The sequence below is a fragment of the Akebia trifoliata genome, chromosome 14, assembly GCF_017979445.1.
Source record: "Akebia trifoliata isolate Shusen 1 chromosome 14, ASM1797944v1, whole genome shotgun sequence".
NCBI lineage: Eukaryota > Viridiplantae > Streptophyta > Magnoliopsida > Ranunculales > Lardizabalaceae > Akebia > Akebia trifoliata.
In genome coordinates, this window is record NC_141388.1 from 3,555,291 (window position 1) to 3,573,519 (window position 18,229).

The 18,229-nt window shown below is 33.2% G+C and overlaps 1 protein-coding gene across 1 annotated transcript in view; it reads left to right on the forward strand.

Moving 5' to 3' along the window:
• The first annotated feature begins 5,979 nt into the window (after positions 1-5,979).
• The window catches only part of LOC147385570 (1,4-alpha-glucan-branching enzyme 2-2, chloroplastic/amyloplastic-like), a 30,224-nt gene continuing 17,974 nt past the window's right edge, over positions 5,980-18,229 (forward strand). The window contains exons 1-7 of the mRNA XM_086423416.1: positions 5,980-6,261; positions 7,235-7,392; positions 11,098-11,405; positions 12,047-12,145; positions 13,928-13,970; positions 14,709-14,768; positions 16,212-16,292. Of these exons, the coding sequence (XP_086279542.1) occupies positions 6,132-6,261; positions 7,235-7,392; positions 11,098-11,405; positions 12,047-12,145; positions 13,928-13,970; positions 14,709-14,768; positions 16,212-16,292 (879 nt within the window). The 5' untranslated portion in view covers positions 5,980-6,131. The remainder of the gene's footprint in view (positions 6,262-7,234; positions 7,393-11,097; positions 11,406-12,046; positions 12,146-13,927; positions 13,971-14,708; positions 14,769-16,211; positions 16,293-18,229) is intronic.

Genomic DNA, 18,229 nt, shown 5'->3' on the forward strand with positions numbered 1-18,229 from the left:
ATATTTTTACAGTGAAACTACCTTAAACTTGATCCATTTGGTAAACATTCTCATACTTGATTATGAGGCCTATAATCAACTATGGACCTTGTAATTGATCTTGACTTGATAATAGCATTTGATAAAGGGACATTCTACTTGCACCCACCATTTGTGCTCTATGCACTCACTTAAAGAGCCAAAAAAAATAAAATCATTCAAATGATCAAATTGACCTTAACAAAAATCTCTCCACACCTAAAAAAAAAAAGGTAAACTTTTTGTTTGATAGGAAGTTATTGAAAATTTTCATCAATAGGTACCTACTGATTGGGACATTTGTAAGAACCTATCAAGTCCTTTGTGTAGATTCAGTCCTACGGAGTATTTGTTGCTAATTTCAATACTAAACTATAAAATAAAACTTCGTTTGAATTTTTTTTGTTCAAGACCCCTAATCCCTAGATCAGGAGATAAGATTTCTATAATCATTTCTAACTTACTTCGTAAGTTATAGGGTATTGCTTCATGTATTGCAAAATCCCAGTTGAAACCATCGTAGATGCACATAATGAGAGGAAGATAACCAAAAAATGGCTCGGTTGGGGTAGTGGGTGCAAAGAGTAACTGGACGTGAAGAGACTAAACAGTGGGTGCAAGTAGCTTGGCTCTTTGATAATTTTTTTACATAAACGATTATTTTAAAATGAAAAAATAAAAATAAAAATAAATATATTTTTGGAAACAAACGAAAAATGTTGTAAAATACAAATCAAACATTTGATGGAACGAAAGAAAAGGATCGGACTCTAGTACCCCTTCACTCTCTCTATCAAAATCATAAACGGAGAACAATCATAGACAAGGTCCATCACCATCTCCTGGTCTCTCTGTGCCTTTTTTTTACTTTACATCCCTATGTACCAAAATCATAAGGTAATAAAATGGCAAACCAAGCAAAATAACAAAATGGCACACCATCTCTCTACCGTCCTCACCCCCCTTTTCAAAATATAGGAAGGGAGAAAGTTTGCTTACCATCGCCTACCAAAGACTTTGATTGTCATAATCAATTTACCAATTCCATCGATAATGTTGCAATATATATTTCTTAATCAAAACTCACTTGCAAAATTTTTTAAAAAAATAGTCGAGGATCCTTCAATAAAATAAGAGGTTACAAATACTATTAAAATCAAAATTGAACCATCCAAGAATTGCAGGTACTTTTTAGTTCTTATTCTCAAGTGATAGTAGAATTTCATGTTCTTACATGTAATAAGTCTCTTTTTTTTATCTTTTGTTACAAAATATGAGAAATATACGAAATCTCTATGGGGGTTAACGGGGTAAAACGAAAAAAATAATAAAATTGGAGAAGTATTATTAAAAATATTTGAGGCTAATGAGATAAAAAAGAAAAAAATAGTAAAATTGGAAGGATAATATTAAAAAATAAGGAAGAGGGGAAAGAAAAAACAACAAAGTTGAAGGACTGAATATAAAAGACAATAAAGTGGAGTGGGATAGTGTGGATCCCACTCCATTATAACTTGAGAGGACATTTTTATTTTATAGACTAGAGTTCATTCGTGCCTATGACATGGATATCCTCTTTGAGTTTAAGGGGTAAAAAAGAAAAAAATAATGAAATTGAAGAGATATTATTAATAAAGAGAAAAATGAGGAAAGACCATAAAGTGAGTTACACGGTAAAAGAGGAAATATTATAAAGTAAAAAGGTATTATTGAAAAGGGGGTAAAAGAGGAAATATAATAAAATTGGAGAGATATTATTAAGAAAAAGGAGAATGATAAGAGAGAAAAGACAACAAAATAACTATGTTGTACCACATAAAATTATAGTTGGATAAGAGATTTATCCCTACAAAATTGTAGTTGAATCACAAAAATTATAGTTAAATGAGAGATTTATCGCCCATAAAGCTATAGCAAAATGATCCTTATTGTTGTGTTTTCTTATATAGATGTCTTTCGTAGATTATTGCAAATTTGTCTCAAGAAAGAAACACATTATCTTTAAAAGTATCACAACAAGATTACAATTGATTTTAACAAAGATATGTGTTAATATTTTTTAAATTACTAAATTCATCTTCTTTACAAATTATAAACTTCCAAAAGAGTTAATTTATTTTATGTTATAATACATAAAAATTCAAAGAAAATATCCAATGGCTTTAAAAGTTTGTAAGGCCTTGAATCATCTATTATAAAATAAATAAATAATTAAACAAATTCATTCCTAGCATGGATGCGGGGAAATAGAATTGAATTATGATTTCATTCAGTTGAAATTCTTTTAGACCCAACTTTAATTGAATATAAAAATAGAAAGAGTGGTTATATTATCATGTAAAAATATGAATAAAAAACTTTGAGGGGTTGGCTCAATGAAAATTTCGGACCGATAAATGATTAATGCCGGTAGGTCGTGAGTTCAATACCCAGTATGAGCATTAATTCCACCTATGAGGGTGTACCCCTACTTACTTGGTGCGTGTGATGTGCAGGTATTGCACGTGCCCCAGGACTAGTCCTTAGACAACAAGACCATATAGATTGGGCAAACCCCATACACAGATTTGATCCGTTGCCTATAGGGATACCTGGTTATCAAAATAAAAAATAAAATAAAAATGAATAAAGGCCATAACTGAATGGGATTTTGTGATTGTAACATCACTTATGGGTTTTAGTCGTACTTTTGTTTGGTCAACATAAAGCATAATGGGAGTACCACATTATCGATCCAATCCCACAAACTTCTAGATTTCATGGAAAAACTCAGATTCAATTTAAAAATAAAAAATAAATAAATAAATTTGAACTTAATCCAAGGCATTTAAAATCGGGCAATTATCTAACTCGCTAATTAAAATTTAAAATTCTTATGTGAAAAGTTAACTTTCATTACTTAAGGAAAGGGTTATTCTTTATTATTTACCCTCATAATTATGATATCGTATTTATGGGGGTTATCTTACTGACCCCAAAAATATTTGATCTACCTTTCCATGGAGTTAAACACCAAATATAGGCATGGGCTTTATGATCAAGCCCATGATAAAAAGTGCCCAAAATCCCTAATCTATAACTGTATATGTATGGTGCGGTTCATGGGACATGCAAAAACATATGTAAAAATAATGGTTTTTCAAAATATGGGTTAAACGTTTTGGATTGAGCTGATTTTTTGCAAGGATGGTCACTATGATGAGAAAATCATCCTCACAAAAAATCAGCTTAATCTGAAACTTTTAAATCCATCAAAAGTGATTTAATTGGCAAAAAATCAACGGTCCACACTCTAAATCACTTTTAATGGGGTTAGAAATTTTAGATTGGACTGATTTATTTATTTATTTTTTCAGATGATTTTCCCATCATAGAGATCATCCTCAAAAAATCAACTCAATCTGAAACTTTTAACTCATCATATTTTGAAAATTTATTAATGTTATATTGTTTTTACATATGTTTTTTCATGTCCCTTGATCCGTTCCATATATATATATATAGTCGATCTTTTAAGTGCTCAGACGGGTCTCCCCAGATTCATGTGACACTGATCCCAAAAATGTGAGCCATGTGGCACTTAGAGTTTGTAACTGTCCAACCTCTTGGAGTACAGGATTCTCTCTCTTATATTTTCAAGGTGGCCCATGCCCACCCTTCGTTTTCTTTTATTATCCTTTCTTTGTACTTTATGTCTCCTTTCCCATTCGAAGAGTCGTAAAGAAAGTAGAGAGATGTAACTGTTGTGTTTTTTATTATAAATAAAAATCATTGTCAAAGTTTTGACAACTCTAAGCGAACCATATTTTATGATGTTTGTTACTCACAAGACCTTATTTTTTCAAGTTTGATTTGTAGCAGATATCCACGTCATAAAATTTAAATTGATGGAAATTACTTAACATACCTTTGAGTGGATTCTAACTGCATCAAATCATGGCATTCAAAAACATAGAATATAACAGGGTTATAAAAGACAAAGTTCTAATACCTTTGAACAAAAACAAAAAATCGGGAAAAATATATATATATATTCACCATTGAATTTTAGTTTTAAATTTGAGAGTTGTAATCATTTATTTTCAACACTTTTGATCAAGTTCAAAAAATATATATATTTTTTTAATTTTATTATTTTTTATTTGAGTTTTTTCATGAAATCTAGAAGATTGTAGTGTTGAATTGCCAATTTGATAATTCATGTAAGTCTAACGATTCATAGTAAGATTTCAATAAATTTGAAATCTTATTTAGTCATGCAAATCTAATTCATAAACTAAAATTTGTTCAGGTAACAAAATTTGGTAAAGTAACAAAAATTTTGTAAGAAAATGACAATAAATAGGTATGCTTGGAAGTAATCAAATCAATTGAATGGATTGTGAGTTTACAAAAAATTGGCCAACTCATGAGTCTAATCACTGGTGAGTATTCACTTGGACCCAACCTATCTTATGATTCTATCAAATCTCGAGACAATGTTTGAGAGGATTTGTGAGCAATAATAAATACTGAGTTAGTATGTGTTGTAATAAAAGTTGTGATTAGTAAACTTGTACACACCAAACCACAAGCCAAATAATACTCTTTTGTTTACCAATTTTTCTTTAAAAATACTCTTCAATAATTAAGATATAATAAAAAAATTAGTAAGAGATAGTCTTTTAATTTAATATGTTTAAAATTAGGAGTTTTTTTTTTTTTTTTTTTTTAATATCTAACATGGAGAATAAATAATATAAAAAGTGCTTATTGTGTATCTGTGATGTGATAGGTGACTTAAAAACTCATTGATGTGGTAGGTGTAAGAATCATAGATTTTTTTCTCTTGAGATGCACAATTGCATATATTTTAAAGAGATGTGCAGCTGTGTATCTGAATAAAAAAATATACATTCTTGCAAGGTACATGTCAATTGAGTCACCTTGTTAGATTGAGTTAAAAAATAAAAATGAAATCATCCTCTCAATCTAATTTAGATGATTCAATTTGTTTTATTAATTATAAAAATATTGAAAAGTGTACTTTAACCCTGAAAAAGTTTTTGACTCAAGTTACCAATCTCTTTCGAAATTGTCTTCCTGTCACATTTTCTATTAGAACTTTGATGCTCTTTTGGCCTTATTGTTTTGTCTCGACTCAATAATTAAAAGCCATCGTGTTCACGACAGATGGGTCCACATGGATGTGCACCAATCAATTCAACGGTCGAGAGTTTCGCATTAAAACGTAAATCATACCGTTCATCATTGATGACTTTGTCAATCCTAACCTTCAAATGAATGAGCCCACTCCCTCGTAACTCTTTATCAGCAACATATCAAGCAACTCTGACATTTGGAATACGTGTCTCTAAGTTACGTATTTTACAATACGATTAGTTTGAAAGCTACATGGTTTTGATCAATAATCGTACGGTTCAACCATTGAGGTGTCTTAAAGCTCAGTATATATTGCTACACTGGATAGTTCCCTTAACATTGTGTATTCTACCTGTAAAGTCGGAATATTCGAATTTTGATATATGATACTATGAATCTACGAAAGATCCGCTCATCGTGTCAGCCAGTGAGAACTTAAATGACGTCGTCTGCAATCTTTTCTACCGTCAGTTAAAAATCCGTAATTAACGTGAGCCTTTCGAACTCACTCCAAAAAAGAAAACGGAGCCTTTCGTTTCTGATCGTGAGCCCACGTGGAGGTGAGCGACAACTGCTTATCGATCATTGCGGATGGAAAGGCAATCCAGAGAAAGTTTGTTTTTAGATTGTGGGACCCGTAAACGAGAGGTTTTTTTTTTGCTCACAAACGTTTTGTTCTCACAGACACCTCAGTGCGTGCCACGTCAAGCATGCAAGGGTACTTTTATAAATTAAGGATCATTTAATACACGTGGATTCATGTGATAAGCGGATCCCAGATTTATGTTAGCGATTTTTTTTTCACCCACAAATATATCTCCAATTCTACTGCAACTCATCTCTGCACATGTAGCAACTCCAACAGCAGCAATCCCAAATACGGATCGACCGTCACGTTTCTCTTGCTACCTTCGGTACACACGTAGAAAACCTCTCTATCTCTCTCTGTATTTCCCTTGAAAACCCTAGAAATGGCTTATACTCTCTCAGGGATTCGTCTCCCTAATGTGTCGTCTGCTTGTAATTCACATCGTTCGAGCTTCCATGGTGGTCGAACTGCTACAACTATCCTTCTCTCCTTGAAGAAGAACTCCTTACATCGTAATTCTATCTATATCTTTATTTCCTTCTAGTTTCCTTACTAAGTTTGTCAATGAAGTTTCTCTTTCACTCTGTTTTGGTTGCAATTTGAAGTATCTAAGATTTTTTTTTTTTTTTTAATAATTTGAGGTTCACTTGTTTGTTCTTCGATTTTGTTCATGTGACTACTCTCTCTCCAATGCTAATTTTTTTTAGCCGTATTTGTTTTGTTTAAAAATAACCGATTTTTCGACTGTTTTTCCCTTTTTCTTTTTCCCAAATCTAACTCATGAATTATAAATTTCAAGCTGATTTGGTTATTTTTGACTTATAAATTTATGAGTTAGATTTGAGAAAGAGTGTTTGAAGGGCTTCTTATGTGTGATTATTGGCGTGGATAGTAGACAGAGATTTGATTTCTGTTGAAAAATCCTATACATTTCAAGTAGTGATACAGCTTGATTAGAAGAAGCGTGCAAGATAACTTTGTAGATCATTGTAAATCGATTTTGGAGGATGCAATTCGAACTTGGAAATAGGATTAGCTAGGACACATCAGATCCATGTTTAATCTCTTCGTAAGAGGTAGATTTGATTCATTGATCATGCTTTGTTTCTCCTATATTTTGAGAGTGTTTGAAGTGGGGCGTTAGGCATTTGAATTTCCACCATCATTGTTTTGGGGCTTGTCGGGCCTTTTTTCCCGTCCTTCTAAACATAAAACAAATGGCGTTAATAGTGCATCGGGATGTTCTGGTGGAGGGGATTTTAGCCTACTTTGTCTTTAAGTGATGATGATGGAATTGCTACTGATTTGAAGTTCGTGATGAGATAGTCTGAGTTTAAATGGAACCTTTTTCTTGGAAGCAAATTTGTATTTTCTTTTGTACATTGAAAGCGGTGCATTATTTTATATGCAAATGATTTACTGCCCATCCAATTCTATGTTATGTATTGGTCTTATTGTGTCAACTTACTGGTTGCTCCTCTGTAGGGAAGATTTTTGCTGAAAAGTCTCCTTCTGATGCAAACTCTTCATCTATAACGGTTGCTCCATCCGAGAAAATACTTATTCCAGGTGGCCAAAGTGATGGTTCTACATCCTCCTTAGATTCACTGGAAACTCCTGAAGTTGCTTCAGAAGAACCCCAGGTTTGTGCATGGAGTTGCACCAGCTAAGCTGCAATTTTTATTTTTATTTTTAAATGGAATGTTTCCTTTTATTATTTATTTTTTGTGCTTATATTGTTGTGTGAACAATTAGTATCTGACATCTCGCATCAGAGCCATCTTATTGTTTGAAACTCTTCTAGAAAATGACACTCTCTTCCTCATGCTTCTTGTGCTTCCTTGGTTGGCAGTACTTTGGTGTCTCAAACTGCTACTTAACGGCAGAAACATGTTATTTTCTGTTGGACTTCAAATGGTGCAATCTATTTACTTTGGGGTGGGTTGAATTTTGAATCCAACCAATAGTTTCACATAGGTGATTCAGACTTGAGATGATATAATCTTTGATTGTGTTCACATTTAGTCATTGCTCTTTCACCCTTTAGGTGTTTTTGCAATGAATTTATTGCATCATGCATTCTTCTCTTCATTTAGGGTGTTGTATGATATTTGAGAAAACATTTCCTCGAAATAAATCAATTTATGGAGAATTCCATTTCTTGAGAGATTTAATGCTGGTGTTTGATAGATCATGTGACAATGCCAAATAAGAGTTAGTTTTTGTGGTGGGGGTAATTGTGAGCATGGTAACAAAAAACTCAGTTTTTTTTTTTTTGAAAAAATCTTGTTTAAGACATGTTTCGTACCTCATAACGATTAAAAAAATAAAAAAATTGACTTAAAAAAACACGTTTTAATGTTTTAAAAATGACTTTTACGTTTTAAACTCGTTTTTTTAAAAAAACGTTTTTAAATATGTTTTTTTTTAAAAATAAAATAAAATAAAAACAAAAATAACTCATTTTTTGCAGGTCTATGGTCAATTTACAGGGCCTTTTGGTTGTTTGTACTTTGGTTAATTGTTTAATGTAGGATTTGATGATAATACATAGATATTCAATTATATTTTTTTCACTTAAAATATATTATACTTTACATTATGAATACATTTTTTTTTCATAATTTTTAATATATATATATAGTTTATCCTTCTTCTCCCAAATATTTCTTGTATTTTTTTTCTGTTTTCTCTGTTTTTTCCGAAGTTTTCCCTTGCCGTTTTAAACCTGAACTCTGACTGGGTGACTATGATTGTGAGAAAATACAATATAGAATTTTCCGTCCTCGAAGAGAAAGTCATTCGCACAGGGTTGGTTTGACTAATAATTTCCTGCCCTTGACAGGAAAATTGTGCTAGATGAGAAAATGGTTTTTTGGCGAAAATGCACATTGAAAATGACTTGTGCAAGTGAATGCATGACTCGAGGCCAAGAGAGAAAGAAACTGGGATTGTTTGCAAGCTTGATTTGGAGAAGATATACGATCACGTGAACTAGGGCTCATAATTGCAATTAGCAGATGATGCTCTAGTATTCCGAGATGCATCTATTAATCATATCTGATTTCTTGGTGGTTTGTTATGGTGTTTTGAGGCGGTCTCTACCTTACCAATCAGTGTTCAAACGAACAAGATTTTTAGAGTGGGTCATGTCTTCGATCCACAATTCTTGCTAGGAGTCTAGGGTGACAAATAACTTCTTGGAAGTCTAGGTTTCTGTCCAAAGTGGGGAAGGTCACTCTGATCAATTGTACCCTTGCAAATATCCTAATACATTTTCTGTCATTATTCTCCAGGTCAAGGGGTGTAAAGTCGCGTTTGTAGAAGCTGATTCGGGACTTCTCTTCGGAATAACAAGGATGAAAAACCTAACTTCCATCTTGTAGAGTGGTAACATGTGTGCTTTTCAATAAAGACCGGGGGTTTAAGTATTAGGACATTTAGGCAACTGAATGTAGCATCATTAGGTAAGTGGTGGTGGAGGTTCGGGTTAGAGTAGGAGAATCTCTAGAGGAGAGGATAATCAAGGCAAATTATGGAAAGAACAATTTTGGGTGGGAGAGGTGTGGTGTGTGCAAGGGCATTGTAAAAAAACTTTAGATGAGTTTCGTTATAGAGTCATCTTTAAGGTTGGACGGGTAAACATGATGCGGTTTTGGGAGGACTGTTGGTGTGTGGCATCTCCTCGTCAGATACAGTTTCCTTACTTGTATTCCATTCTTCGGAAAAAAAATGGAATGTTGGATGCAAATTTTATGGTTCTTGTTGGGGGAGGTGGTATCATGGGATTTTGGATTCATTAGAAATTTCAATGATTGAGACATTCAGTTTGATTGTCCCTCAATGAGTTGGTTTGCAATTGGAATGGAAAATTCTTTGTCAAATCATTTTTTCTCTCCTTAGCATCTCCACCATCTTAGGGTTCTTTGCTTCGGCAATGTGGGGTTTCAAAGTACCATCTAAAGTGACTTTCTTCATTTAGTCCATTGCCTTGGACAAGATTCTGACTAACAACTGATCATATCATTGTTAGAGGCTTCCTCACTGTTGATAAGCTAATAGTGAATCTGTGAATCACTTGTTAATCCACTATTCCTTTCTCGTGTCATTTGTTCTTATTTTCTTTGCCTATTGCACATGTCTTGGTGCTTTCTGTGTTCCAAAGTTGGCCGGCCAAAGCATTTTCTTCTAGGGAACAGATTCTGTGGAAGCTGATCCATTTTGTTGTTTGCTGGGTTATTTGGAAGGAAAGAAATAGGCGGTTTTTCGAGGGGAAGGATCATTCCATTTAGGAGGTTATTATTCCTTTATGGGCCTTTTTTTTCAATTTTTTATTTTTTTTGTGTAAAGCGATCTCAGATTTTAATGGGATGTTCTTTGAGGATTTGTTGTTTAGATGGGATTCATTTTGTTTCGAGTCGGGAAGGTCTTGATTGTATCTTTTTGCTATTTTTGTAGGTCTTCTCAACCTCCAATTTTTTAATAAAATTTCTGTTGATTTATAGAAAAGCCACCCCAATTTACCTTTTGATTTATTAAGTAGGTCTTTATTTTGTTGTAGATCTTATTGAATGCTATACGTGCATGAATTAACATGTTTATTGCTACCTTGATGCAGAACATTTACAACTCTAAGCAGTTTTCTAATCGATTAGGTTTTATTTCTATTTCTAGTTCTAGTAGGATTTCTATTTCATAGTTATGTTAGGAGTACAATTCCTTGTTATTTTCTAATTTGTTTTTATTACTTAGGCTATAATTAGAAGTGTTTAGAAGTATCAAATTTGAGTTCTAATAGGATTAGAAAGTTAGTATTATGTTACAGATATGTTAGGAATGTTAATTTTTAGTATTTTAGTAGGATTCTAAATTGTTATGATGGAGTTATCTTTATAAGGAGCGCCAAATCCGAAAATTAATAATAATCAATCAATCAATTCAATTACCTTTTCTCTTTTAATTACTTTTTAGCTTTATGCTATATTTTCTTTGAAGCTATTGCTTGTTTATCAATTGAATATATTGATTCAAATCGATTTAGAGTGTACCATTGAACACAACCTATCGAATCTATTGATTCACACCTTCCACTAGATCATACTCAATAGTTTTCTCTTTCATTTCTTTTGTGTACAGTACCTTCGGATGTAATGGCAACCTTAATAATGAATTGTAACCGTCTAAAACGACATTTTTACCATTATACTGCTTGCAGCCCTTCCCCATTACACAACATGCACACACATTCTTACTTATTTGTGACCAAAAAGCACTGAACGATTATATCCTTCTATTAGATTGTAGTGGTCCATATTTGGGAAACTTGATTCATCTGTTTATTTTTGCAGGTATTTGAAGAAGTAGCTGGTCTACCCATGGAAGATGATGTTAAGGCTGAGGATGAGCAAAATGATGTTTCCTCTGTGGTTATCAGTGGCGAGGACAAGGTTGAGGGTGAAGAAGTTTCTGTTCCATCACAGCTTGTGGGTGACGTTGGTGCGTTAAAGGATGCAGAAGCTTCTGTTCCTTTACAAGCCATGGAAAGTGGGGAGAAGTTTGTGACTAAACAAATCTCTATTCCTCCGCCTGGCACTGGACGGAGAATATATGAAATAGATCCACTTTTGAAAAATCATCGAGAACATCTTGATTATCGGTAAGATACTCCATCTTTCTCTCATTTGTCAAATGTTTGAGTTGCCATGATATCTTTGCTAGCACAGTATTGTTTCCAATCCTTTGTACGTGGATCTTCTCACTGTGTTTGATATTTATTTTATGCACCTTGACTCAAATTTTTTGTGGTTATTCCTTTTCATTTTTCAACTGTTTAGGGTTATTTTTCTTTGGTTATTCTCAAAATTATGAATCATGGGGATCAATATGCGAAACTTCTCATTATGTGGTACTGTATGTCCACACAGCTTAGCCTTTCTTGTTTTACTGTTCTGGTTCAAGTAAAATATTGAATAGGAGATGGATAGTATCCTCTTTACCTATAAAAAAAAAAAAAAGGAAAGATGGATAGTATCCCCTCTAGCAATGCCATCCCAGGGTACAGGCAGTTGTGTGGCCTTGAGATCTTTAGGACCATGTGCAATCTGTACCTCAGGATGACGCACTACAGGAGGATGCTAACATGCCTCTAATGATGAGTCACTTTGACAAGCCACCTTTGATTTAGTTATATAGCGTTTTTATTATTTTCTTTTGACACTCTGTTTGCTTTTGTTAAGTTTTATATACAAGGTATGTTAAAAAGTTACATTTGAAGTGATTATTGTCGTTTGTTTACAGTTTTGCACAATACAAGAAAATGCGGGAGTCAATTGATAAGTATGAAGGTGGTTTGGATGAGTTTTCTTGTGGCTATGAAAAGCTTGGCTTCAATCGCAGGTATTACACTTCCCCTTTCTGAGCAGGTTGGTTTCCCAGCCTTATGTTTGAATTATACAATCTTCTTCCTGAATGTTAGTTGTCCTTTTCATCTGTATATCTAAATATATGTTTATGTAAGACTTTCTAGCTATCTGAAAGCTGATTTTGGTGAGGATGATCCGCTCACCATGGAGATCATCCTGACAAAAATCAGCTCATCCTGAAACTTTCTAACCCTTCCAACTGTTGGTTCAACGTTTTTACTGAAATGGAAGATTCAGATGGTTTCAGCTTCTAATCCAGTTTTGATAGCATTACAATTTCAGAATTGACCAATTTTTTGGTGAGGATGATCTCCATGATGAGGAAATCATCTTCACGAAAAGACAGGCCTACATTCATTTCTTTGTCGGTTCTGCAGACACGTGTAAAAGTCTTGTACAAGTAAGCTGCCATATATCCATGGTTTAAAATATCATATCAATTGGTATTAGTGCTTATCTCTATAAGACATACCTCCAGGGTATTTATCCCGAGGATAAATCCCGGCCGTTGCATTTTGAGTTTGCATTGTTGGGATCATGTAGTTTTACACACAAGTAGTAAAAGAAATATTCACAAATTACATTTTTAAATGGGCATTGGAAATAGCTATATTACTTTTTGTAACTAATTGTCGGCCATAAAATATACTTTTAGAGGGTAATAAAGGAATTATAAGCTTAAACAAAAATCACTTATAACTAGAAAAAAAAAGTTCGTAATGAAAAGCATTCGAAAGAAGAAGATATTTTCAATCAATCCTTTTTTTTCCCTTCAAACTTACTTATGGACTGGAATTTATGCGCATTTGAAAAATCTAGAAGAAAAAAATTATTCTTAGAAATACCAATTTTGTTTGGTGTTTAAAAGCAGGGAAAATATAGGAAGTAATATGCATAAGGGACTTATAGATGGGAACTTTTAGGTTTATTTGTGTGTTCGAGTGAATTTCTAACTATTGTGAGTTCTCTAAAGAATTTTATATGGACTTCAGATTTGTATGGTTCGGGCATTTTTTAGGTGAAATACTCCCAGCTTAATCTGTTCTCCATTATCACTGGGAGCCTTTCACTTTGAATAACATTGTAAGGCTAAAATATATTTATGTCATTGATGTCTGCAATCAGGTTTTCTAGTTATTTTTAATTTATCTAAATGGGAAAGCTTTTCTATTACATTTATTTCTGTGATTGAATGCTGTACAAATTCATTGTCTGGGACAGTGGTCTCCCTTTATAATCCCAACTTAATCCATCCTAGTTTTGTTAAAAAATTACCATTCTTCAGTTTTATTGCTTCAAATGAAATTATGGGTTCCCAGTGGAGTAGAATTTTTTGTGCATGGAACTCTGTTCCCTAATATTCTTTATTATTAATACAGTTAACTGCTTATAAAGAAGACACGATTGGTAATGTTGAATAAATACAACTTTGCGTGGGCTTAAAATAATTGTGGATTGAACGAAAAATTTGATATTTCTTTGTTAAGTGACTTACTACACTTGATGCAAATAAGTGTCAGCCAATTTTGACATTATCCTTTTTTGTCCTTGTGCAATTACTTTCTTTGTCTTTGTCTTTATCTTTTCTTTTTTTGAACTTCGTTATATTAACAAGTACATTATGTTGGCAACCACTATAAAGTATAACATCCAATTTTCTGTTTTTTTTTCCTTAATCAATCTTCAAATTTGTCTGAACTGTTCATGGCATGTAAAATAATGCAGTTTCTTATTTCCATCTCAATTGATTTTTCAGTGCCATGGGTGTAACTTATAGGGAGTGGGCACCTGGAGCTAAGGTTTGGTTTCTCATAATATTTAAGGGATGCTTTATTAGTACTGTTAGCTTTCTTCAGTATAGAATTCATCACTTAATCTCCTTTCATTTTTTATTCTCATCTGGGAATAAATGTCTCATATGAGGTAATTATAAAAAATTTCAAGTATCATTACCTTGATTCCTACTGTTGTCACTTGTGCCCTACTAACGTTGTCGCTTGTACATATATAAACCTTACAAGAACCCACACTGTTTATTTCGACGTTTTCTCTCTATGAAGTCTATATTTCTACTGAATTTTTAACTAATACAAAATGTGTGTCATCATTGAATCCAATGGAGATTCCTGTATTGTATTCATGCCACCTGATATGCTCTGCGATCTGTGACATTCTATTTGTCATACTCTTTTACTGCGTGGGCTCACTTAACTTGTTCAGTACATTGGGTTACAGCATTGGATGAGCATAAAAAGTCTGGGTTTCTGTTCATATGTTCTGTTTGCTGGCACCATGTGGAGGTTTATTAGGAATATTCTAAATAGTTCTACCCAGATGCTCATTTGCATGAAGACATCTTGCTTCCTAGCCACTCACTGTACACAAGAGTTTGCCTTTTGCCATACTCTTTCAAAGCATTAGTTTATGCTGTGAAATCTTCTTATAGGATGTAATGCGAGATGTGTTGGATGTAGAATACCATAGTATGTCATTTGCTTATCAGTTCTGAGATAATGATTCTTTACTCCATTTTTCAGTCAGCAGCACTTATAGGAGATTTTAACAATTGGAATCCCAATGCCGATGTTATGATCCGGGTATGTGCATTTTTTCAGTTTTATATATTTTCAAGCTGCAGAAGTTGATAACTTTGCTAAGATTAAACTCTTATCATTCAACTTTTGTTGCATTCTCTTTGCACCGTGCTGGTCGTACTATGTTGTTTCTTTATTTTCCTTTAAGAATATGCTCACATTTTTTCGATGGTCTGAATACATCATTTGTCTTTCTCTGTGCCCTTCTGATTAATTGATCTTTCCCATAAAGACAAGATAATGGCACTGTTAGGCTTGCGACCATTAGCATGGTTCTATCTTGATATATGTCTCAATCAGCTAAAAAAGTGTAATTTTTTGTTATCAAAATGTTACCTGAGAAATCTTTAATGTCATCCTGGTCATACCAAAGACCGAGAAAGCTGAGATATTTTGAAACGGATGGAATTTTAACCATGATCATTATTATTATTTTTTTGGATAAGTACCATGATCATTATCTGCCCAATAAGTTCATGAATCTGAAACTATACTAGACTTCAAGAGCAAGAATGGTTTCTTTACTGCCCCTTTGATGTGTCTCAAGATGACTTAGTGACACTTAATATGATTTTTTTCAAGAATTACATGTGAATAGAGTTACAACTTTAAGCCCAAAAGCAATGTTTGATAGGATAATTGAACTTCCTATAAGTCTTCAATTCATATAGGGGACATCAACTCTTTTTTCTTCTCAACATGTGAAATTTGAGTCTTCAATTAGATAGAAAGTTCCTGATAAATAATAATTTGTTCACCTTTCTACTCCCAGTGTTCTATTTTTACCTTACAAGTCCATGACATTTTAGCCTTGATTTATGTCAGATGCCTTTTCTTTGTGGGTCTTGAATACTTTTAATACTATATCATGAATTGTCTCCATTATTTTAGCTAGATATAGCAAAAGCATGGTTATACTTCCCACCTAACAACTGCTGCTCAAAGTATTTTGTGAAATGGACATCCAGATTGTTTCAACTTCTAATCTACTCTTGATAGGGTTAAAAGTTTCTAAATTAGCTGACTTTTGGTGAGAATGTTCTTCACCAAAGATCATCCCTAAACTCGTCGCCTTGTGGGTCCCATAGACCTGTGCAAAAAGTTGTGTACAAATAACCCACCCCTAAAACATATTTGTTTTGATCCCATATTGTATCTGATACACATTGCATGGTATTTTCCTTGTTAAAGAAGATATTGAAGTTTTACTTTTCAAGTTGGTGATTTGATTTCGAATGTGATTTTGTTTGTGTTACGATATGTTTGGTTGTACAGTGGGAAATTTGAAGATATATTTCTTATTTTCAGTTCAATAATCTTGTTTTAGTATCCGCTTGACATTATGGAGTTCAACCATTCACATGAATGTTTCAGTTTTGTTTATTTTACAAGTATTCTCTATATCCTTTTTGAATGACTTGATTCTCACTGATTATCTGAGTACAGGATGAGTTTGGTGTTTGGGAGATCTTTCTGCCAAACAATGCAGATGGTTCACCACCAATTCCCCATGGCTCTCAAGTGAAGGTAACACTTTACCTAGATGTGCATTAAATATGGCTTCGGTACTTGATAATTCTGTTTGAAATCCAATATCCACCATCACTTTTTTTCTTACAATAATTTGTTCATGTCTTTTCCATATCTTTTTGGTATAGACTCATTCAAAATTCTACTTGTGAAGATTATCCTAGTAAATCTTATTGTGTATGTTATATGATACAGTCATGCAGATACTTCAGCATGACTCAGTGTACCATTATTTACACGATATAAGAATGACACTTGTACTGGATACTGCATGGATACTTCCACCACTTTATAAATTTATTTCTAGTTTCACTATTGGATATTTTCTTACCTCATCGTGAATTTTCATTTGTTCTGTTTTGAAATTTTTTTTACCAAAAAAGGGTCAAATTTCTCATTAATTATAAAGAATACTAACTTTTTAAAATTCACTAAAACCAAATTAAAATGTTGGACTGTCCAACATTTTAGTAACTTGTTGGACAGTCCAGTGTTTTATGTTGTATTTTAAATAAAACACCGAAACTGACCTCTATCTATTAAGGCCTTTGGCATTTTATTCATTCAAATTCATAATACAACATAAAACGCTGGACTATCCAGCAAGTTACTAAAACGCTGGACAATCCAGAGGTTTAAGTCGTTTTTTGTAATATAAAAAAATTAACTAGAAATTTGGCTCTCTTTTAGTAATTTTCCTAAAAAATATATCAATTCTATATGGTAACTAATCTTTGTGTAAGAAATCTTCGTAATTGTAGAAGTCCTATATAAAATACGATACTTAGATTATAATCCACAAATATTGTATATTAAGGATGATAACATTCCTAAGGAAACTGCAAGTTTTAGCATCAATCTCACATAATCTAGCAATGAGGACTTATCAAAAAAGAAAAGTTAGCTTTCAAAACTAAAAAGGACTAGTTTTGGACGAGTTATAATATGAAAATTGGTTTTGGGGTTGGTTGATATTGGAAATGAGATGTTTTGAGCTCCCCAGAATCAAAATAAAAGGAGCATTCCACTTAAATTTTGTAATTTTATATAAAGAGATTGTAAAAAATTTGGGAAGTTGATTTTTTCTATAGTAGTTTGACATCTTCCAGAGAAATTTTGTCATTGGGTCCTGCTTGGTACGCCTGCAAATTGCAGAAAATTTGCAAAGTTATTCACATGGCTGAGTTTTTGCATAATTTCTGAAGGGAAATGGCGGGGCACGATTTTCTGTTGAAGGAGGGAAACCAAGCACTTGATGAAATCCTATGGAGAGTTTTGATGGAGCTGCCAAGCACCCCAAAATGAAATTTAATTTTACGCTGATTTACGATAAGTTACAGTTGTAACAGGCATGGCCTTAAGTGCTATGTGAATGAAGCCAAATAGGAGCTAAATGACAAAATTCCTTTCATCATCAAAGCCTTATCCTGGATTTGGAGCAAGGCTCAATGAATCTTGTTCCTCCATTCCACTTTATTCAGAGCCGTGTCTTCTGTTACTGAAAGAGGTTAAAACTTCTCTGGAAAAATACTGCTAAAATTTTAGCATGATTCTGCCCTTTGAGGTGGACAACATATTAAGGGCAAGTGAAAAGTGCAAATCTCGGCCTTGAACAATTTAAAAAGCACAGTTGTTATGATCTCCCATATCACTTCCTTCTCAGATGACAACACTTTGCAAATCTTTGAAGGTGCCACCTCTGTAAGTCAGTCTGTGTGTGGTAGTCTCACAGATCGGGCACCAAAACCCAGTTTCATACTTAAACCTATCAAAAAAAAAAAATGAACAGAAGAAAAAAAGGACTGCAATTATAGTCAGCAAGTACATTTTTATTTTTAAATTTCCAACTTTAGTATGTTAATAGATTTTTAGGCTTTGTTTTACTACCTTTTGGTCCATGTTCAAGACATGATTCATTGAGCTGTTGCTATTGT